The sequence below is a fragment of the Rhagoletis zephyria genome, unplaced genomic scaffold (genome assembly GCF_001687245.7).
Source record: "Rhagoletis zephyria isolate East Lansing unplaced genomic scaffold, Rhagoletis_zephyria_1.1 Rzeph_scaffold_00347, whole genome shotgun sequence".
NCBI lineage: Eukaryota > Metazoa > Arthropoda > Insecta > Diptera > Tephritidae > Rhagoletis > Rhagoletis zephyria.
Genome location: NW_016157431.1, coordinates 270,748 through 295,932, shown reverse-complemented (window position 1 = coordinate 295,932; position 25,185 = coordinate 270,748). Strand labels below are relative to the sequence as shown.

General features: G+C 33.8%; 1 protein-coding gene across 1 annotated transcript in view; it reads left to right on the top strand.

Moving 5' to 3' along the window:
- Positions 1–25,185, top strand: part of LOC108359144 (uncharacterized) — a 252,193-nt gene that overhangs the window by 5,494 nt on the left and 221,514 nt on the right. The window contains exon 2 of the mRNA XM_017610843.1: positions 4,394–4,602. Within this exon, the coding sequence (XP_017466332.1) occupies positions 4,394–4,602 (209 nt within the window). The remainder of the gene's footprint in view (positions 1–4,393; positions 4,603–25,185) is intronic.

Below are 25,185 nucleotides of genomic sequence, written 5' to 3'. Positions count from 1 at the left end.
GACCACTCCAAAGCTTTTGATACAGTAAATCACAAACTACTGTGTCTTAAATTAAAGAATTTATTTCAATTCTCATCTTCGGCTCTAAACCTAATTAGCTCATATCTTTTCGGCCGATCGCAAGCAGTCAACATAGGCAATGCAATGTCAAGTTTTCTTTCCATATCTAAAGGAGTTCCTCAAGAGTCGATTCTCGGCCCCTTACTGTTTGTTTTGTACATCAACGATCTGCCGAAGGTATTAAAGCACAATAAAATTCAAATGTACGCTGATGATGTGCAATTATATTTGAGCTGCCCACTTCACTCATTAAACCTATGCATACAGAACCTTAATAGTGATTTAGACCTCGTTCACGAGTGGGCAAGTAACAATGGCTTGGTCTTAAATCCAAAAAAAATCCCAATGTATTGCTATTTTTAAAAAACATTTTGACCTCAACGTTTATGATACAGTTTCGTTGAGCAGAACTGTGATACCATATGTTGATGTAGCTAAGAACCTGGGCGTACTATTTAATAGAACACTAACATGGGTTAATCATGTCTATAGCACAATTGGTATACGAGTATACGCTACGCTAAGGTATTTATGGTCAACACAACGCCTAACGCCAATGCCCACTAGAATGTTAATCGCGAAATCTTACTTGCTACCAACGCTGTTGTACGGTTGCGAACTCTATGCTAACAGCGATAGTCAATTCAATAAAAAACTCAACGTGCTTTATAATAACATGGCCAGGTATATATTTAGCAAAAAACGGTATGACCACCAGCGTTGCCAGGTTGACGTTTTTAACGTCATTTGGACGTTTTTTGTATCCCGTTGACGTTTGGACGTTTTTTGTGTAAAAAATTATGTTTTTTAACTTCCCAGTAATTTTTCTTTTTGACTATAAGGGTCTTGTAAGTAGATCTGATTTTGAATTACTTTCTTAAAAAATCTTTACAAGCTGTGTTTTGCAGCAGCTGCTTCAAAAGATATTTATTCTTTGGACACATATGACTTAAATATGATGCAAACCAAGCGTACGCGCACTTTTTTTTTGATCTTGGACTAAGGATCCCGTGTTCAAAGGTTGGTTGTGTAAACACTTGAGGTTACGAGGCTTATTGTAATGTTTGCAATAGGCACATTAAAAGCCAAATCAGGAAAAGCTGATATATTGCAACACGCACGCTCGCAAAAGCATCAAAAAAGCTGTAGCGGCATAAAAAGTCAGAAAAAACTAGGCGAATTTTTTAAGACTTCATTGAAAATGTAACGAGCGCAAAAAAGGCTGAAATATTGCTATGCTCCTTCTTAGCAGAACGTAATTTAGCATTTTCGACAACCGACCCCCTAACCAAATGCCTACAAGAAAAAAAAAACTATTAAAAATCAATGCGATTATTAACCCATTCAAACTTGCACAGTATTGCCATGAAATTTAATGCGCCATCAAACTGCATACTCAAAAAAATTCTAAAAAATCGGATTAAAAAGTTGAAAATCTAGCTGAAACTTTACAGATTTTTTATAACTTTTGCACAAAGTTTGAAATGTGGATTTATATTTTGTTTGTTATATAATGAGCTTGGCTTTTATGGAAAAATANTAAAAAGTTGAAAATCTAGCTGAAACTTTACAGATTTTTTATAACTTTTGCACAAAGTTTGAAATGTGGATTTATATTTTGTTTGTTATATAATGAGATTGGCTTTTATGGAAAAATAGTAAACATTAAATAAACAAAAGAGAAACAGCCAAAATCGATCGAAATGCTGTTGACTTAATCAGCTGGTCACAAGTATATGTATAAAATGATGTTTATATTAACGATCTCAACCAAGTTTACAATGAATTTTAAATGTGCTGTGTCGAAATGACATTTTAATATACCTTAGGTACATATCTATGTACCTTTGTATGCAATAAAAGTTTAATAAGACGAATTTTTTGTACATTCATTTGAAAAAGACGTTTTTGGGTAGGAGATGAGGTTTTTTCAGACCAAGAGGGATGTTTTCTCATGCCGAAGACCTGGCGACACTGATGACCACATCTCTCAATCGGCTCGAAAGATAACTTCAATATCACTCGACGATATGCTGAAACTCAAGTGCCTTACAATGCTTCAGAAAATTTTATTCTCAGAGGAGCATCCGCATCTCAAAAATCGTCTTCAAATTACTCAATCGTCACGATTACAACAGCTTTTGCACCTGAAATTCAAATCTTTCATATCTGAGCGTCAGTTTTTTGTCTATACTGTTCGCCTATGGAACAAATTACCACTTAAACTCAGGTCTATTAAGGACACATTGCACTTTAAAATAGCATTACTTAGACACTATGCTGACTAACAAAAGTTGTAACTATTTAACTCGCGTCAGTCACCTCAACTCTAAATTACTAAATTTTTCTAAATTACTTGGGGTATTCACAACAGTGTCGTAAGTCTCGTGCTGTTGTATGTCGTAAACTTTAAACGCCTAAAAAACATGGTAAAGGGGTTTGCAAAGTACCATCCAAGTCATATTGTGTATTTTCGCAGTGTTAAAAAATAGTTGGTTGTGGTTTCAAGTTCTCTAAACATTTATTTAAGCTTTTAAGTTTACGACATAAAACAATACGATACTTACGACATCGCAGTGAATCCCTCAACTGTATTTTTCTTTATTCACTTCAATCTTACAGTTTATGAATAATTGTATAAGTTTTAGATGTTAAGTTCAAATTTTATATATTTTAATATCGTTATGTTTTATTGTAATATTCTCAGTATCTAACACTGAAATATAACCTGTGGTTGTTGTGTTAGAGTACTTAAATAAATAAATAAATAAATAAATGTAAAATAAAGCCAATAACCTCAAATACGAACTATATCTTAAAGCTTACAATCCAGCTCTCAAGAAAAANATATTATACATAAACTACAAAACATGATAAATACAATAACTTTTGGTAAAGTAGGAATTTTGAACCCTACTATTTTGCACTTTGACGAATTAAAAAATATAACATATTACCAGCACGGTACAATGACCATACAGACCTAATGGATATTTAAAAATTTAAAATAGCCCAAAAAAATTATATAATTGTACTATATATAAAATATCAAAAAATTAAGTTAGCATGTAAATATTACGAAGTTAGAGCTATTGCACAATTAGATGGTAGGCTTATTATTGTTAAAAATGTAACCAATTGTAACAACAAGTTCCTCAATGTAAAAGATTGTAAAACAGAAATTTTAAAAACATATTGTAAACTGTACAAGCAAAGTACATGTTTATCAAAAATTTAAATAAAAAACAAGGAAAATGTACAAAAATAAAAGAAAGAAATGTTCCAATTGAAATTATAAAACAAGGAGCAATATTGATTTCAGGAGAAAATATTGTAGAAAAGCAAACTTTACCAGGAACATATTTAGTAACATTTGAAAATGATACTGTAATTAATAACAAAACCTATGAAAATATTGAAGCAAAGATTTAGAATTATTTAAAAAATGATTATGCAAATAACTTTGAAATTTTGGAATATATAGAAACAACCAATAAACAACGCAAATTGGAAAACATAAATATATTAGCCAAAGAAGATAAAAATGTCAAAACTCATTTATCCATTTTGTATATTGTCATAATTTTAGTAATTGACATTTACATTAAATTCAAAAAACCGCATAAAACTGCCAATCAAAACGAAAATATAGAAATTCAAGAAAATACATACAAAGTTATATTGGATCAAATAGAAAAATTAACAGAAAATAATGAAGAATCGGGTACGATTCATCTTAGATAGGGGGGAGTTAACGGCAGACCACACATAGCGGCACAGTAGTAAATATAAACCATATTTCTTATTAATTTGTATCTTGCGGATTCATAATGCAATTTTGCAAACTCAGCAATTATGCAGCTGCATAATTGATGACTCATTTGATTTCTTTGTCAAAAATTGAAATTTGATATATTTTTTCCGCTCAGAATGTAAAATTCCATTCAAGGGTGTCAAATAACTTCTTTGTCCAAGACATTAGCATTTCATCATAGCATGATGCAATGCCAACGCCTTATTGTGAAATTAATTGTTAAATAAATATTGTAAATGCTATAAATAAGCTAAGATTGAAAATAAAGAGCAGTCTTTTTGCAAGTTTGGAACTAACTCAATTCGTGTTTTAATTAATCCGCGAGGCCGCGGATCAAAACATATTTTTTTACTGTTTCCCAAACGGGGAAACATAATTTTTACATTTTCGCCACCGCATCTAAAATAAACATATTTTCAAGTGAACTTTGAGCTTTCATCTTTCAGCCCTTGCAAAACCTTTCTAGTCCTTTACTCATCCTTTTTTGCTTTTGCAACTCTTCGCGCGATTCATTTATAGATTGCACCCAAAGTTTGCGACTGGTTGAGGTGAGAATACCAAATTACGTGGTTAAGGGCTCATCAGCACTACTCGAATGCCTTTACGACTTGGATGGTGAGTCGCTGTACTCGGTGAAGTGGTACAAGGATGGTAACGAGTTCTATCGATATGTGCCACGAGACATGCCACCCGCACAAACATTTCTACTGCCAGGTGTATCGGTGGAGGTAAGTAAAATTTATATCATAACCAAGAATTTTATATTCATGCAAATTATACATGCAAATGAGGGTATTTTTCGTACTATTGAAACGAGTGGCATCAACAAAGATCGGACAGTTGTCAATATAATACAATAATTTTGTGTAAGTTAGTCATTTCTAAGAAACAAATGCAAAAGCGCCAAACCGAAAGTACAACTGAACATGTTTTGTTTTTACATTTTTATTGCTAATAAAGGATTCAGGTGCACAGCCAAATAGCACGAAAAAGCGAGCGTCGCACAGTGCTTCGCCCCCATACAGTGAATCGGCAAAATTAGAGGAGTTGTCGAAGAAAAATGAAATTTGGAGTGCTGGTTCAAAATATGTAAATTAAAAAAAAATCGAAGTTTTGGCAAAATCGGTGCAAAGACATGACTACCTCCCATAATTCTTTAATTTTAAATGTTTAATTTTGGCTACAATTGGTAACTGTTGTAAAATTATATCCTTACATACATCCTTAATTTTAAAAGTTTAATTTTCGCAACAATTATAAACAGAATAAAGCGAAAATTGGTAGCTGTCTGTCCTTAAGCTCTGTGGCAAATTTCGTTCTGTTCGATGCAAGGACATGACAACCTCCCTATATCCTTTTTCGTAAAAACTAGATTTTAGCTACATTGGTGACCAGAATGTACTAAAAACTAAAAATAAACTTTTTAACCCTTGACAAATTTTGTTTCATGTGGTATCAGGAAATGACTACCTCCCTTATGAATTTAAGTTATTGAAAAAATTTATAATTTAATATTTTCTTTAAAAAGGATCATAAATAGAAGTTTTTCTAAACTTGCTCAATCTTTTTATATGTATCTCTCAGTTTCTTCAAATTCACATTTTTTTTTTGTAGACCTAACTGATGATAGTTCCGCATCCGACATTAATAACAACCCTGCAAACCAAAGTTCCCGAAATCTTAAGGAAATCGTTAGGAGTATCTCTCTGTAACGATTTTTTTACGAATTTTCAAAGAAAATTATATGAAGCGGTTGACACGAACTCGTAAAGAAATTTCTGTACGAAAAATTAAAAAAATTCTGGAAAAATTCTGAAATATATTCTTCACATAGCACCATTATTTTCGTTGATTCACAGATTTTCTTCCGGAATTTCGTAAAAGAATGGAAGTGTGCGTAATTTATTTCATTTTAGAAAATTCGGCAAAAAATCAAATTAAATCTTAACGAATTCTTTAAAATGTCGTTACAATGCAGAATACTCTGAAAAAATGGTTTGCAGGGAAATGAGCCATTAAATATCCCGTCTTCTTGTATGGGAAAATCGCACTTTCCTTATATTTTTATGACTGGCTTCTAAGGCTTCTTCGGATAAACACAATAGAATAAAATAATCTATAAATATAATAAAATTGTATCAGGCCGATGTCTGTACATTAAAGATATTTAAAAAAAATTAATGTTTGGGATCTTTATTAGAGCCACAGAAGCCAAATCAACCATTTTTAGAATTTTTGTCTGTCTGTCTATATGTTTGCACGCGCATCACTCGAAAACTAATGCACGGAATTGAATACAGTTTTCACCGATGTATGGGTAGAGGTCTAACTTAAAATATAGAAAGAAAAAAATTTAAGAGTTGCCACCTGTTTGAAAATTGCAGGTTAAGTAAATTGATAAGAAAAGGTGAATAAGGCAATATGGGCAATATGGCCGTCAAAAGAAAGAGATTTTAGAAGCCTTACAGCGGAAAATATTTTTTGAGGATTGGCACCTGTTTTAAACTTTTAATTAAATTAAATAAATAAGATAAATTGAAGATTGTAATATGGGTATCAAACTGAAGATGTTTAGGAAATTTTATTGCCGAAAATATTTTTGGAGGAGAGTTAGCACCTGTTTGAAAAATTTGATTGAATTAAATTGATAAAATAAATGAAATCTATGTATATCTATACTTATAATAAAATTGTAACATGCCGATGTCAGTAAGTTACAGATATTAAAGAAAAATTAATATGAGGGTTTTTATTAGAGCAGAAACCAAATTAACAATTTTAAAAATTTTTGTCTGTCTGTATGTCTGTCTGTATATTTGTGCGCGCATCACTCGAAAACTAATGCATGGAATCGAATTCAGTTTTCATTGATGTATCGCTAGAGGTCCAACTTACAATATAGAAGGAAAAAATTAGAGAGTTGCCACCTGTTTGAAAATTTCAGTTTAAGTAAATTGATAAGAGGTTTACAAAGGCTCACAGCTGAAAATATTTCGGTGGAAGGTTGCAACCTGTTTGAAAACTTTCATTTAGTTTAATTGATAAGATAAATTAAATTATTGCATTATTGGCATCAAACTAAAGAGTTTAGGAAATTTTTATGCCGAAAATATTTTTAAGGGGTCTGTCACCTGTTTGACAAATTGTATTCGTTTAAATTGGTAAAATAAATGAAATATTACAATACGGATATCAAACTAAAGAGGCTTAAGAAGCTTACTTTCGAAAATATTTTTGAACCTATTTAAACAATTTAATTCAGTTAAATTGCTAAGACAACCTAAATGTTGCCATATGGGTATCAAACGAAAGTATTTGAGAATAATAAAATTCTAACATGCCGATATCTGTACATAATAGATATTAAAGAAAAATTAATATAGGGTTTATTAGATCAACGGAAGCCAAATCAACAATTGTTAGAATTTTGGTCTGTATGTCTGTATGTTTGTAAGCGCATCACGCAAAATCTTATGTTTTCACCGATGTGCATATTGCTAGAGGTCTAACTGAAAATGTAGAACCCATTTTTTTCAGTTAATCATCGATCTTTATTTTTAGGTATTTGAATGTATTAACTTTTCCCAGAGCTTCTTTGTTTATATTTAGAGTTAGCACCGCACTGGTCTCGAAAAATTTACTCGGTATGTGGCGCTGGGGTCAGGATATTCGTAAAATTCTTATACAGACTAAAAAGTAAAAAACCATTACATCTCTAAAGCCAATTACGCTGGGGAACTTAAACTTAGCATGGAAGCATAAATTGCAAATACTCTACTTATGGCGAAAACTGGTAGGCATTGGAAAAGGGTGCGTGGCACCTCCCATACAAACTGAACTTCTGATATAGCTTATCTCTGGAACCGCTTACTCTAACGTCCTGAAATTCGACACAGCTACATATGCTATTAATACCGTACTTATGGCGAAAAGTGGTAATTATTGGAAACGCTGCATCTATATACATTTACGTAAACGCGCAAGTACCACACGATTGGGAACCATTTGCTCCTAGATTTCTAAATCCCACTGAATTATTGTGACTTTGTTTTTAATTTTTGGTAAAAGGTAAAATTTGTGAGTATTTTTTTTTTAATTGAGCACAAAGATTGAAGCTTTGGGTTTTATGAGATTCGTTATAGACTACATACCTATGTACACAAAATGATAGCCGTTTTCGTTGTTCGGAGTAAACTCAAAAACCACTGAATAGAGTTCCGTCAAATTATCGGAGGTTATACTTTACATATATGGTCTTATTACATGCTACTAGAAAACTCGCTACGTGGCGCTGGAGTAGAGTTATTTATACAAGTCATATTTATTGACAGATTTCGTTCAAATTTTAAATGAGAGCTTTGTATATGTATGATGAAAAATTCTTTTGACCCGCTGAGTGCCACTGGAGTCGAGGTTAAAATTCATAATATGTATTAATTTGATGGTAAGCAATGGTTTTGCAGAAAATCGACCCAATGGATGGCGCTGTTTCATTTGAATGATATTCAAGAGATCACACGACTCATTTAGCTAATGTAAGGAAAACTTTTCATCCGTGGGACTGTGAGGATTCTTGACCCTCATACAACAGAAAACGCACATCTGGGCTCTGGAGTTTCCTCTTAAGAATTCTTATTGGTTTACGCATCGGACCAGTGTTGTAGTTGCAAGATCATAGAAAAATATTACGCATGCTTGGCAGAGATCTCACAGGTGGAAATAAGACCATCAGTAAGGCTCATGACATCGAAAGGGATAAGTATTCCATATCGATAGCTGAGTGGAAGATTGACCTATCTCGGCAGCCAGTTCGAAAACACACTAGAAAACTGCGCTTTAGTGGTTTCAACGTAAACTAAATATTTTGACTTTAAAGACTATTTTTGCTTTTAAACGCTCTTTTGCATTGGGCAACGCCAAAGTTCTTATTAGGAACCGAGAAGCAAACGGGCATTGGCTAGTAATAAATAATGAAAATCTTAAAACGTTTTTTAATTTCTTATAACCTACTGACAAGTTTAAGTGGTCCAAAACATCACACCCATGTAACTACTAAAACCATATGAACCGTACTTGGCATGTAATACAGCTATATTGTATTAAATATGAGTTTCTAGTAATATTTAGCAGCTCCTTAAACGTTCTAACATTAACCGAGATTCCGCAGGATAAAACTCTTAATATTATGCCAAAATTATCAATAAGACTTCTACCAATCGCCGTAATTTATGGTTGCCATATGCGTGAGCCCATTAACCAGGACACTTATCATCCAAATCCAAATGAAGATACAAGTGCATATGGTGCCAATATACATATTTCTTATAAGTACAATTGCTGTGGTTCTGGTATTGCATTATTTTGAAGTAATTTCTGATATTATAAGAAATGTGGTTTTGTAGCACAATCCGTAGAGCTGAATTATTGATGATAATGTGCTGTATGAAACGCACAAGTTTTGATTTTTTTGTTTTAATCATAAAAGAACAAATTTCTCTTGACTGTTACGTAACTTCGAAAAATGTTTGGCGCCTTTAGCGAGGTCTTGAATGCTTGCTTTACGACTATTACGAAATTTCTACATATCCTACAATGCGCTCATGCTCTTATTTGGGTAGCGAAAACAGAAAGACTTTTCGGAAAATATTTTAGCTCCTGAAATTCTGGGTAGTATGTAAGACCCTTCAGCCGTGTACCTCAAGGTGCCCACCGAAAATGTTTTTTTTTTTAATTTCAAGACGGTACCCCTAATTTTATTCGTTTTTATGAGAAATATTATTGCCTATTTGTATAGATTTTTTAAAGGTCATTTAGAGGTCGCGACCTGTCGATTTCAGCAAAATACAAAAGAAATATACAAAAAAAGAAAAATACAGAACAAATAAAAAACTGTCATCGAAATTAAAATGGAGATGGTTGTGTAAACCGCTACAGTTTCAGTTTGAAGTTGAGTATTGAAATTGCCCAATTTGACAGCACATTCAGCTCTTCAACTAACACTAATATTTACAATAAATTTTTGTGACTTTTACTGGTGATCGCTCAAATGTGTTTATGTGCGTATGTATTTGGTAAAGCGCAGTCACGTCGCTCAGACACATCTCTTTTGCTTTTGTGAGCTCGTGTTTCATCGGCACTGATGTACAGAATTTTCGCGTAGCTATGCGCTGTATTTGGCGACCAAATAGACTTAAGCCCAAAATACAATAGCGCAGCGGCAGTGGCAGTTTTTCGGGTCCGTTTCACTAGCGGGGCAAATGCAGCGGAATTTAAAAAAAATAGTCGGATAATTTTTAACTAATTTTTTGCTAATTAATTACCAAATACAAAAATTTCTAACCAATGCCGTTATCCCGTTAACTCCATGTCTGCTAGCGTAACAATTTCGCTAGCGGAATTGGTCATAACACATGTTATAATCATCAAAAAAAAAAATCATTTATGGCGCAAAATTTTTGGCTCGAGGAATACTTTCAAGTAAATAAATAAAAAAAATGTAAATAAAAAAATTCTTCAAAATAAACAAAATTTTCACGATAATTTATTTTGGTATGAAAAATACGATAAGATAGTTTATAACTAATTTTTTGCTAACTAATTACCCAATCCAATAATTTCTAACCAATGCCGTTATCCCGTTAACCCTACGTCCATGTTAACCCATTTGAAAACTTTGGGCACCGCTGAATTAGACACACTAATATATTTTCACTTTTAGCTCACGCTTGTTTGTGATAGTGCCCATCTCTGTTCATGATCCATAACAATTAGTGCAAATGAGTACTTACACTAATTCAAAAAATGACTAAGAGTAATTTCCACCAAAACAAGAACACACTCAAAATATACTAAAAGCTCAGTTAGTCTAGACTTAATTTCCGTAACGTAACTTAACTAAATATTTCGGCCAACCTGTTATATGAGAAACTGTGTTGGCGGTTAGTTAAAACTTAACTTAGCGTAAGAAACTTAATAACCTGTAGATTTTAGGTTCTTAAGTTACGGTCTTACGGAAATTGAGAGCGGTGAGAGAATCAGGCTTGCCAGACTCTCGTTTTTGTATTTCTTGAAAATAAATGAAAGCAAACATTGTTGTTTGCATGAATTTTTTTGATGTGGCATTTAAGGCGGCGAACTGTTAAACAGCTGAAAAAGAAAATACAAAAACAAAATATTTCCGCTCTTGGCTTAAGTTGACGTGTTGAGTAATCATTGATGATTTCTTACGGTAAGTTAATTTAAGTTAAGTCTAGACTAACTGAGCTTTAACTCTTATTTGTGGCGGCAATTTTTGTCTCTATCGAGCAAGAATGATAGAATACAAGATTGCGCCGATTGCAGCAGAATTCGTGAGAGTAATTTTAGCGTGACGTCATCGTAGAGTTGACAACTGAGAGCGGCGAGAATGAGGGCGACTAGTGATGTGCTGAATTGTCCCCAATACTCGGTACCCAATACTTAAAAAAGATTTCGGTACCCTATACTTCCTTTTCGGTATCCGATACCGATTATTTACATTAAACCCTCGCCATTATATGCATTTCAGGTTTAGAAAAAACTTTCATTACTAATTTATATGATATCGGCTAAAACACTTGAACTTATCGCCACAGAAAAATATTATTTAATCAGTTTTAACCTTAGTCGATCCAAGGTTCAAGAAAAATACTTTGACGGATGAAGAAGCCTTTCAGGGGAGAGATTCTGTAGCCAGTTAGCGACAAGTTTCGGATCGATATCGCACTTGTTGACTTACAAATATTTGATATCAAACGTCGACAAAACCGATACCGATTCGAAAATTGTCGTTAACTGGTTACAGAATCTGTCCCAGGCCTACAAAAATGATATCGTCCGATTCAGCTGGAACAAAAATGCTTCAAACAAGTAAGGGTTTCTCTGTATTATGGCATCGAACCGACATATATACATCTTTCATTTGAATCAGTAAAAAAGCTCTATTGGCTCTTACATTCGGGTTTTGTTAGGCGTTTTTTCCATATTTTTGGCCTATGTGCGCTTTTATTCGAAACCTAAATGTTTCGGTACCGAGTATCGAGAGTATTGGGTACTTAAAAGTATTGACTCAGCACATCACTACTGCTGTCTTCTCTACTATGACGTCACCAAAACAGCTGATTCTGTCAAAATCACTGAGAGCCGAGTAGCGGTATCGTCATCGGCGCCACCTCTGTATTCTCTCCACCGTGTCTATCGAGTATAGTCTACCCAGCTGGATTTTACTCCTTTGGTCGAGTGAGAGGTTGAAAATAATTTGAATGAGTTTAATATTATTTGTGTTCTGCTTTGTGCTACATCAGTGTTGGCATTTTTAGTACAATTGTACTTTTTTGATACAAATTCGTTTACTACGCAGTACTTTATAGTAGAATTTTGTGACGAATACTATAAATATATACGTTGCTCTGAAAATTCACGGCGAGATTTTTTTTTATCTTTTTGTCTTCGCCTTCTCGTTTTTGCCTTTGTAAGTTTTGAAAAAAGGTTTTGAACGAACCATTATAACATAGCAAAAGGTGTGCTATCAACCTCACATTCCTAGGCAAGTTTTGAAAGAATATTTTCGATACTAAATCTTATGAAAACAAAATGTCGAAATCAGCTTCATATAGTTAGAAACAGTGTCATCGTTAATTCTTTATGTTCTTAAATATCATAACTTCACGACACTCATATATTGACTAGATTTGACTATTTATTTTATTATTTTTTAATTATAATTATTTGTTTATAAAAATATAGTCAATTCCTTAACAAAAACTGTATGAAAATAAGTTTAGATCTGTGAACAACATTAAAAAAATGTACAAACTTTCGTAAAAATTTCGAGCTTTCTATTTCAATTTTAGTATAATACAAGTAAGAAAGTCTAAGTTCGGGCGGAGCCGAACATTAAATACCCGGCGCAAGTATTAAATATATGTTTTTTCACCTTTCCGAAACCTTCCGCTAGATGGTAAGCCGGGGTGTATCAATTTTGAGTAAATTAGCGTCCTTCAATTTCGAAATATTGAAGTTTCAAGCATTTCTGAAATTTACCGTTATATGAGAAGCGGCCGTTATTTTAGTCCGATTTCAATAATTTTCAACGTTTTGCTTATATGTGGCNGTTATAAGTGGGCGGTGTCACGCCCATTTTCCAAAGTTTTACCATAATCGTATTTCTTGGTAAAGAATTGTTGCAAGCATCAATTTTGAATAAATTAGCTTCAATATTTACTGATTTATCGAAGATTTTGTATTTCTCTAAATTACCGTTATATGGGATGTGGGCGTGGTTATTGTCCGATTTTAAAAAGTTTCGGCGGTTTTTTATGCTGTAGAAAGGCCAACAACTGTGCCAAGTTTGGAAGAAATTGGTGCAGCGGTTACCAAGATATACACATGTAACCATAAGTGGGCGTGGCTACGCCCATTTTCCAAAAATTTATAATATTCTTATTTTTCGTCTAAAAATTATTGTAAATATCAATTTTGAGTGAATTATCTTCAGTAGTTACTAAAATATCGCAGTTTTCGTATTTCTGGAAATTACCGTTATGTGGGAAGTGGGCGTGGTTAAAGTCCGATTTCGCCCATTTTCAATACCAACCTACCTTAGATTAAGGGAAACCTACATACCAAATTTCGTTGAGATACCTCAATTTTTGCTCGAGTTATCGTGTACACGGACAGACGGACAGACGGGCGCACAGACAGACATGGCTTAATCAATTTCTTTTTTCATCCTGATCATTTATGTATACATTTGTTTATATCTGTCTCGATTCGTTTTGGCTGTTACAAACAACCGTTATGTGAACAAAATTAATATACCCTTGTGCACAAGTGCGCTCGGGTATAAAAATGCAAGTTTAAAGTAGCTCTATGTTCAATGTCTAAAATGTACCTACATAAACTTTCCCATGAATACCATCAAATCATTGATCTTGAAGGGAATCTATGTATGCATGTACTAAGAAAATATATGAGCAAATTAAAAAGTCGATATAATTTACAGTCGAAAAGTACAGTTTTTGTATAGATTTCGTACTGAAGGAACAATTTCATTTCCCAACACTGTGCCACATGCGGGCGCCACCATAAACAAGTCTGAGCTAAAAGTGAGAGTGTGTTAGAGTCGTGACAGTTCGCTAGCTACGCACACACGATCTGTAGATGAAAGCCGAGCAACCCAAACGGCTCCGGTGTGCATCACTGCTTTAGACGAATCACTCGCGAAATGTTTCGTTTGTTTTTTAGCTCTGCTCTCTGCCCATGCCTGCTCAAACGCCTTGGTTCTTTTGAGCATGTGTACCGTTATTTAAAAAGAATTCGAGCAGGATGTCGAATTTTAATTTACGCAGATAGTTAGAGTTTTGGTAACTTTGGATTATAACACTTATCGATCTGAGCCGCGATAGTTCGTTTACAAGAAGAGTGTTTATGTTCCGCATATTTTGCGTTTTGTCCATATAGTGTTAAAAAAATAAAATAGTACAAAATGTCCAAACGTGCAGGCCGACCAAATAATATCGACGAAGAAACATTTATTAAAAACATTTTAAACTGAAATCTTCGAAAATAATACCATTAAAAGTAAAAATGACAGTGTTTGGAATAAAATTCGCAAATCTCTGGAATACAAGTTAGCATCAAATTCCATATATTCAATGGTGGTGATGAATAAATATGAGACAAAAACAAAGTTATTGGATTTAGAGGAGTCGACTAATTCCGAGGATCTTGCAAATAAGGCGTCCTTTTTGGAAAGCTCCGCGGAAACACAAAATGATGCATCATTTAATAAGTCCAGTGAAGCAGCTGATGACATGCTGTATTTCGACATATATTTAAGCAGTGCAGAATTTCACGATATTGTCCATGACTCGGTTAAAAAAACGGTTTCAGGACAGCCAAAGCCCAGATATATACGAATCCGCTGTTTTAAAGCTGGTATTTGGCAAGCGAAAATGCCAAACTTAATAGCTGAGGCATCAGGCTTAACATGTGGATTCAGTTTTGAAGGACATTACGTTAATCTTAATGAAAATAAAGGAAATTTTAAAGGTATGTAAAAGCTATTTTACAACGCTTTTATCCACTTTCAATGTTGTTTGTCCAGACATCTTTTATGGCAAAGTTTCTGTACAATCTAGTCTAGACATCAACCGCGTCGGTAGGATCATATCAAAGAACATACAATTAGACACTAGAGGTAGATGTCGCCTCGCTGGAAGTAGTTAAATATTGCGCGTAAAAATATGCACTACATACGCTACAGCGGAAATGGACGACACGCCATTTCTTTAAATGAAATTAATTGGTGCTCGTATGCAAGTGCGTATGTTGAAAGAGACTATAAACAAAGTCTGATAAAATACAATACTTATGTATCAGAATTTCGTTGAGTTATTGATGTGTATCTTTGGTTTCGGTAGGGGTAAAATTTGCGAAGATGTAACGCATAGCCCAGCAAAAAATTTCGAAGGGCTAGACAGAGACGAACACATGGTGTTTGTCTCAGTGGGTGAATTTGGAGGAGTGACTTGGGAACCACTAGTGGTACGGGGGGCCCAGTAGGTAACTCGTTTAGGCCCAGTTGGTAACTAGTCTTTGGGAACCAGTTGGAAATCGGTCTGAGACCAGTCAGGGTCCAGTTGGGATCAGTTTGGGACTAGGCCGAGCCTAGATACTTTCGTACCATTTGGGGACCAGTTGGTGGATTTGAGCTCCAGAGGCCGTTTTGAGGCGTTTGAAGACCTTTTATGGTGTTTTGAACGTGTTTTGGGACGCTGGGAACAAAGATTAAATGACTTAGCTTTACTTATTATCTACAGAGATATAGAAGTTACGAACAAGGAAATATTGAATACAATTTTTTCTTTTAAAGACGAAGCAGTAGAGAAATTTTATTTCTGCGATATTTTGATCAGTTTTGGCTATTTGTCTTTTGTTTATTTACTGTTTGATATTTTTGTATAAAAGTCTACCTGGTCTTACAACAAACGCCAAATAAATTCAGATTTCAATCTTGGTACAAAAATCGTAAAAACTCTGGAAATTTTCACCAAAATCTCAAATTTTTTAATCAGAATCTTAAAAAAAATGTTGGTATGCAGTTTTGTAGCCGATTATATTTTAGTGCTAGTCTTAAGCTGCTTTGCCTTTTTTTTCTGGCAGTGTCCTCTATATAAAAGAAAATTGTCGAACTTACTTTGTATGGAAAAAAAGTGAAATATCTTCTTATATAGTGTTTGCTGTAAAACCAACTAGACTTTTATAAAAAAATTAAATAAACAAAAGACAAATAGCCAAAAGTGATCAAAATATTGCAGTTCTATTTATTTTGTGGACAACTGTATGTAAGCACTAGAATTTATTTAAAAAACTGAAATATACATAGGCATATTTGGTGCAAGTGATTATATGAAAAAAAATTTTAACCCGCCCCCCCAAAAAATGTCTACGTTCGCCCCTGGGACCATATAAATAAGATTTTGCTCCTTTTTTAAAAAAGAGTTATAATATAAAATTACTTAATCTTTTTTAGGTCATTGTAAGTGCAAAACAACATTATTTTGTTCTTTTTCGGAAATTCCACATACTAAAAATGTTATTGGAAAATGTAAAGTTCAATTGTCTAACGCTAATACGAAATGTGGAAAGATGTGGCTCCGCAAGCCAATTGCTGAAAAACTCTTTGAGGATTTGAAGCACAAGAGCGTTGTAAGATTTTGCGCAGACAAAGCGCGTGAATATATGCTTCCGAGCGGTAAGGAACCGCCTACACTTCCTGCAGCAAACGTTCTTCGCGTTATTAAAACACGAGAAAAATTACAAAAATATTTAGATGAAAACCCTATAATAGCTTTACTTAAAATGAAGTATTCAAAATATCAAAAATGCATACAGGATATAGGATATGATCCATTTCATGTACGATATACAACTTCAACAACTACAAGCATACAAAACTTTTTGTAAAAATGCAGAGAGAATTTCAATTTATATTGATAGTACTGGATCAGTTGTTCGAAAAATCAAAAATGAAATTAGTATAGAATCTAAACACATTTTCATGCACGCTATAGCGATTAATACACCAGGTGGTCAGATGCTAATAAACCAAATGTTGAGTGAAAGCTCGCGAACTACTGTATATATTAATTGGCTGCTAAATTTTCACGCTGAAGGTGCTCCATATCCAGATGAATGTATCACTGACTATTCTGCAGCCTTGTTAAATGCCGTTGTCATGGTTTACTCACCATTGAAGAACGTAAAAGATTATGCTGATGCTTTAAAGAAAGGAGAACTTCAAAAAGTTCTTATAAAAATTGATATTGCTCATTTTATTAAAAAATACTCAGTTTTCCTTAAATCTATCACTAAGAGAGCAAAAACATTTTATCTTGCTAGCATTGGCTATTTAACAAAATGCACCAGCGAAAAGGAAGCAGAAGATATAATAACTGCTTTATTAGTAGTTTCGCAATCAGAAACAGGCGGAAAGCTGCCAAATGGAGAGGGTTCGCCCTGTGCTAAAGCAATTACACTCCTAAAATCCAAAATTACAGGTAATAATTTATTTGTCGTGATGCTGCTTAATGTTTTATTTAACGCTTTATATATATTTTTAAGATGTCGACGAATATAATACATTTCTTGAGGTTGAATCTCAAGAATATGAAAATAAATTTGAAGAAAATGATTTAAATAACTATAAATTTGAATCCGATTGCAACCAGTACTGGTATAACTGGGGGAGGCAATTACAAAAGAGGGCACTCAGTAAAATCAGTGAACTTGGAGATAACTTTAATGGGCTATTCTTAAAAGATAGCAAATTATCTGAATATTTGTTAAAAGATTTGACACTCTACCCAATGTGGTCGAACATTTATAATAAAAAATATAAAGTTATAAGTGACACTGCTTCAAGCGCTGCTATAGAATCTGAATTTAAAAAATTAAAGCACGTAGTATTTAAGAAGAGTGATTTTCCTCTTAGGGTAGACGATTTTGTAGCTCAACATATTGATTATTTAAATGGAAAAAGCATTCTCGTCGAGTCAAATATTACTGAAAATGCCGAAGAAATTCCAATATCTGAAACTATGCCTCAATAATTAAATAACCGAATGAAAATACCGGAAAATGCATTTGAAGATTCAATTGAATTCACCAACAGCATGGAAATTGAAGCAACATTTCCCAATACTGTTTTACAGAAAGTAGGCGTAAATAATAAAATTTCCAGTCAATGCCCAGCATGTACAAACAAAGACTTTCCTGAAGGAGCTCACAAGTGTATTATTTGCAGTAGAAACGTTCACGTGTTGGATACATGCTCAAAAAGTTGTGGGGAAGAAGAAAATTATGGAGAGAAACGAATTTGCCTCGCTTGCTAGACAATACAACAATCAGAACAAATTTTTCCTTTATCGGAATACGATAATTGGAAAAAGCAAGGAGAAGAAAATTCGGAAATTGAAAAACGGAATACGGATCAACGAAAACGAAAGGGTAGTATTTCCTTGAAAGGGAAAACTTCTAAAAAGCGTTCCTTATATTTGTGTGCCAGCAAAGATATCATAAAGGATAAAATTTCGGTTGAGAAACATCACAAAATTCCTATAATAAAAAATGGAAATTGTTTCAGTCTTAGTGCTATCAAAATCGGTACAGAGAATGTAACCCTCACAAATACTTGTGCTTTTGATAGCATACTCCAGATATTTTTAATATCGACGTATGATTTTCACAATGTCGAGGAAAAGGCAAGTACACCTCACGTTTACGGATTAACAATTTTCAAAATTTATTAGTAAATTTTATTACAGAAGTAGTTGCACATTAGAGTGGCCGCTATTTGTTAAGAAATTTTTTAGCAATGGTAGTGTCAATATTCTCTGAAGTGATTTGCTTGACCTTATTTTGTCGGTCCAAACAGGAATCTCNAAGGCTAAAATCCTCAAAATTTTTGTAATAAAATAATTACTTCAAATATTTTTTTAGGTTCAGCAATTATCCGATACAGTGGAGTTTTTTAAAATAATTCAGCATATTAGATGTAAAGGAATTNTTTCAGTCTTAGTGCTATCAAAATCGGTACAGAGAATGTAACCCTCACAAATACTTGTGCTTTTGATAGCATACTCCAGATATTTTTAATATCGACGTATGATTTTCACAATGTCGAGGAAAAGGCAAGTACACCTCACGTTTACGGATTAACAATTTTCAAAATTTATTAGTAAATTTTATTACAGAAGTAGTTGCACATTAGAGTGGCCGCTATTTGTTAAGAAATTTTTTAGCAATGGTAGTGTCAATATTCTCTGAAGTGATTTGCTTGACCTTATTTTGTCGGTCCAAACAGGAATCTCGATTTACTGTTGTTGGGTAGCTCGTTTCCAATGGGATGGTGACAAGAAAGTGGCAGACTTACGTTTTGATGATTTTGGGATAATCGGCGAATGGGGGTCCAATTGCTGTCAAATGAATAGACCAGGTTTTGCATTCACAACTTCTTTATTTTCCCCTGCACAATTTGGTTGGGGATTCGCCGGAAGAAATGTGACGGAACCCTTTGCCTTTGACTGAACCAGATACAAGATAAAAAAAAAAAAAAAAGAAAAAACTGCAAACGAATAGCACGATTAAATTCTGTTACCGCCTCGAACACTTTGCACACTTACGGCTTTTTACTGATAGCCTTTTTCCTTATGTTTGGGCTCAGTCGATTTCCCTTTATTAGATATGGGTGAATATCGACTAACTGAATGTCGCCAGCTTTTAACCCAGTTTAATTATTTGGTTAAGATTACTTCCGTTCTTGCGAGGGCTGATGCGTGTGGTTCGCTCCGTGTCCAATTCGGGAAAGGAAGAATATTTCCCTAGCCTCGTGGTATGTGACCACCGATTCTTTTATCGTGTGTAAGTGTGGGCGTTTCCCTATTGTCACTGTCAATTCGTGCCTATGCCGATATGATGGTTCGTGTCTTGGATAACATTGGTTACGTACATTCATCTGGCAATCCCCCCCATTTTGAAGTTTAGCTTTGACAGTTTTGTTATGTTTACATTTCTCATGAGTGTTCTTATGTCTATTATTTGGCCACTAAAAATAATAGATCAGAAGGCTAAAATCCTCAAAATTTTTGTAATAAAATAATTACTTCAAATATTTTTTTAGGTTCAGCAATTATCCGATACAGTGGAGTTTTTTAAAATAATTCAGCATATTAGATGTAAAGGAATTGGACAACACACTTATGTTATGAGAGCACAGCTGTTAAAAGAACATTTTAAAATAGTTCAACATCCAATTATGACAAATTTAAAAGAAATAGATGCTATGTGTAATGTGGGATCAATGGCTAGTAAATTGCTCAAGGATTATCCTAGCTTTACGGATACATCCATCTGCTCATATGGATGTGCACCAAGAGTTCAAAACTTTGCGTGTTACACCGTCGAATTAAATAATTTCCTACATTCTGGTAAAGAAATTATAAAACAATTTGTTGAAATGCCTTACAAAACTCCCTGCACACAACAGGGTTGCTCAGGATCAATAATTGAAAGAGTACTTTCCAGCAGTAAGAATCTTTTTATTAGAAAATCGTAATATAATGTTCTTTAGTTAGTTGTAGTTATATACTCAGAAAAGAGTCAGCTATATTTCCCTCAATACAATATTTGGTAACTGTAACCAAATCGTGTAACTATAACCAAATCCCGTGTGGAAAAAAGCATATTTAGTTGTTGTAACTAAACCCTTTTCTCAGTGTAATTAACCAAACTACTAAACTAAATTAAATTAATTGAGTAGCATAGTCAGGTAAGGCTCGTTCACATACATGCGAACGCGAAAGTTCTATGTAGATTGGCCTTTACTGACAATAAAATAAGATTAATCTAAACCATATTTCTGTTATATCCCTAGGTCCAAACTAACTTATAACATTGACATCACTGAATAGAAACAATTTATAAAAACTGAAAAAAATAAATATGGCAGTTCTTGTTTTTGGGCAAAAGGAAACATAGACCGCCATCTTTTTTATTTTTTATGAATATTGAATACTGGACCTATGGAACCTCCATGGTGCAAAATATATTTTATGTTGCACTCATCTCTGTAAAAGAGCATGTTTTTGGCTACTTAGCCTTAATATATATACATATATGTAGTGCAGAGTTAGTACTATGACTGACATTATTTCATTTAACTAATCATCTAACGATTAAAACATTTTGAAAATTATTCAGAAAGTAAGTAGTTATTAGTAGGGGGTCCAGGGAGTAGAAGATATATAAACGTTCAATCCTCTTTAACGATTATGAATTCTTTTCCATTGCGTAGATGATATCATCGTCTTTGACGTTCCAGTCAATGAGCAGCAGAATATGATTAAACTGAATTCCATTATTAATGAGATAAACGGTGTCAATAACAAAAGCACATACAAATTAATTGGCCTAGTAGACAACAATGTAACGGCTAAACATTACACAGCGTTTGTTTACCGTCGAGGAGACAGAGTGTGGCAAAAATTTGATGATCTAAAGGAAAAAAAACCATCTTTGTTAAAGACTCAACAGTTGTAAGACCCAACTTATTAGTATATATTAAAATAAATAACAATTAAAAAATTATATATGCAATTTTATTTCCTTAGCACTTAGATAGACGTTAGGCAGGGTTTTTCAGAAATTATAGAGAAATTGTTACGCTAGCGGACATAGGGTTAACGGGATAACGGCATTGGTTAGAAATTATTGGATTCGGTAATTAGTTTGCAAAAAATTAGCTATAAACTATCTTATCATATTTTTCATAACAAAATAAATTTTCGTGAAAATTTTGTTTATTTTGAAGAATTTTTTTTTTTAATTTTTTTTATTTATTTAAGGGAAAGTATTCCTTTTTGTTGATAACTATAACATGTGTTATGACCAATTCCGCTAGCGAAATTGTTACGCTAGCGGACATAGGGTTAACGGGATAACGGCATTGGTTAGAAATTATTGGATTCGGTAATTAGTTAGCAAAAAATTAGTTATAAACTATCTTATCGTATTTGTCATACCAAAATAAATTTTCGTGAAAATTTTGTTTATTTTGAAGAATTTTTTTGTTTTTTTAATTTTTTTAATTTATTTACTGGAAAGTATTCCTCGATTATAACATGTGTTATGACCAATTCCGCTAGCGAAATTGTTACGCTAGCGGACATGGAGTTAACGGGATAACGGCATTGGTTAGAAATTTTTGTATTTGGTAATTAATTAGCAAAAAATTAGTTAAAAATTATCCGACTATTTTTTTTAAATTCCGCTGCATTTGCCCCGCTAGTGAAACGGACCCCAGTTTTTCGAAATCAGCTGTTTTTTAGAAAGTGTGGTGTCCAATGAAGCGACTCACAATACAGCAGTGGCAGCTGGCAGTACTGCTCATTTTAGCCCAAATTCTAAATTCACTGCCACTGCCTTCATCGCAGCAAGCTTCGCATGTTGAATTTGATTAAATAAAACGCAGCCAACTTCTGTTGATGTCACTGAAGCCCAAAAGGCAGCAAAAAATATGTAAACAAGCAAAAGGGAATGTCAAAAAAAAGCAGTCACTGACAACGCCATATTGTGTTTGCTGCGGCAATGACTGCCAATAGTTGCGTTCCAGATGCTTCACGATATTCACTATTTGCAGAAACAGCTGTTTTCTCCATTAAGAAGCCATTAATAAACCTTATGAAGCATCTGGAACGCAACTAATATTAGCAGAAAAAGCTGATTTTAAAATCTGTCATTGCCACTGCCACTACGCTATGGTATTTGGGCATTTATGCGTGTACGCCTTTGTAATTTTCAGTAACTTTACACCCAAAAAAGGGTGCTTATTAGCCATGGGAAATAGCGCAAATTTTATGGCGCTACCCCAATAACGCCGGCACCCAGTGATCGGACTTAAAAAAAAAATCTGTGTGGTAGAATCTGGAAAAAGATGTGGTAGATTTAAAAAAATGTGGTAGATCTGAGGTTTTGGATCAAACTTTGTACAAAAATTAAAAAAATTCAGCAGGGTTTTACCTAAATTGCAAACTTTTTAATTAGACTCTAAAAAAATTTAATTTTGAAGTTGCTAAAAATTCCATTTCCATATCAATGCCAGCTTTTCTTTTTATCACATCACGATGTAGCGAACAAATGTGCCACGTTCCAAAAACCGCTACTAGGGCTTTATCGATTTTGACAATTCTCAAGTAAAAGTAAACAACGCTTCAGAAACTTAAGATGCACTTAAGTTTGCTAATACTTTCACAAAATTTTTTTAACATTTTCACTATTAATTCTTTTTATAAATCATATATTTTGCAATTTAACACAATAACACCACGTTTCCTGTCGAAAAATTTATTATTGAGAAAATTTGCTATTTTAGAGTTTATTTTATCCTCCCATTCGGCTTTGTTTAATTTTACTTGAGAAATTTCATCGCCGCCGGGTATGCAGAATCTTATATTATATCATTCTTGTTACTATATATTGTTTAGTGTTGGACAATTTTTGCTCTTAAAATTAAGAAATTTATGTCGACCAAAAATAAAACTACTCAAAAACGCGAATATGTGGTAGACTTCAGACCTTGAGTTGTAGATGTGGTAGATGCTCAAAAAAGTGGTAGATCTACCACAATGTGGTAGAAGTCCGATCACTGCCGGCACCATCTGTGGGGTCAGCGCACTAACTCAGCGCAATAGCGCAGTGTACTGATTTGAACATGGCGTGCCATTATTTATCGAGCTCAATAAAAATTGTTGAATATAATTGTTATAAGGCCATAAAATAACAAAAAACAAATAACTTAAGGATGAGCACACCTAAAAATTAAACATTCTAATAACAAAAACCAACAACCACACGATCAAGTGAATCGTCGGTTCGAATCCTACTGAAAGAAGTCTGATGAGGAAATGTGGTGATTTCCGAAATAGCTATCACTTCTACCATTTTTTCAAATTATTGTTGCTTTTCCACAATAAGTTTTCATTAAAAAACAGCCTCAAGCGCAATAAAAATTGTTGAATATAATTGTTATAAGGCCATAAAATAACAAAAAACAAATACAACTTTTAAAGGAAATGCAACTCTTCTCCTTGCAGCAACTAGATTTGTGTGTATGTTTGCAACCCTGTTTTATGCAAAGCTTGTCCCGTTATTTTCTTTTTAAATTCAACAGATCTATTCCTTTACTAGTAAAGAAAAACAAAAATAATATGGTGACCCTTTTTTTCGTCAATAACACCTTTTTGTGACTTTCTGAAAATTCTCAACAGCAACACTGCATGTAACTGGTCAATGAAGTATGGCGAATTGTGTGTGTGTCTCATGGGTTTCTCGGTGTTAATGGCGCTAGCGCTTTCCATATATTGGTGTTGGCGCGGCAACTCCGGCTACGGTGTGAACGCAATGGCGCCGCGCAGCTCAGTGTTACCCATGCCTAGTGCTTATCTTCCAAGCATATATGTAATACTCCTATATTGGCAGTAAGAGCTAGTACCGTCCGAAAACACTACAGAACAGATATATCAATAAACACGTACGACAGAAAAGGACCACATACGTTTATATATAAACATGTACACAACACATACACAAAAACGGCACTCAAGTACACAATACATTGACAAAAACGGTACACTAGACCAAGTTTATACCCTGCAGGGAAACCGCGGACTAGGGAATCAAATTTCTAGTTCCGTACTAGGTCTTTATCGCCAAAAAGGAACTAGTCCGATAGGAACTATATCCCCACCAGTCCAAAATCGACGAAAAGTGTTACTTTTAAGAAACTAATTTTTTCAGTTTTTTTCACTACAAATCTATATCTAAAGTGACGAATTTAGAAATGGTTCGGAACTATAGAAAAAGGGATGCAGAACGAACTAGATCCTATTTGTCGAATTTAGAACTATTTCGGAACTATCGAATAAGGGATGCAGCGGGGGGCTTGTTTACTTTACATAGATATGTGTTCGGCGGCTTTTTCGTTCAAATACGCTTCTATTCTGTGCTTCGCAGATGCTATTTCATAGTTTGGTAATACAAAACAAAGCTTTGTGTTAACATATTAACATCTTGGGGCCATCTGGAATCTAACCAATAAAAGCGAGCACCTCTGCAAAGTCAGCTACAGTAAGGTAAGTAAACGTACATTTCTTACAATCATTCAAACAAATTTAATTTCAAATTAAAAAAAAAACGTTTCTTTGAAAATAATGTAAAATCGCACACGGAAGAAC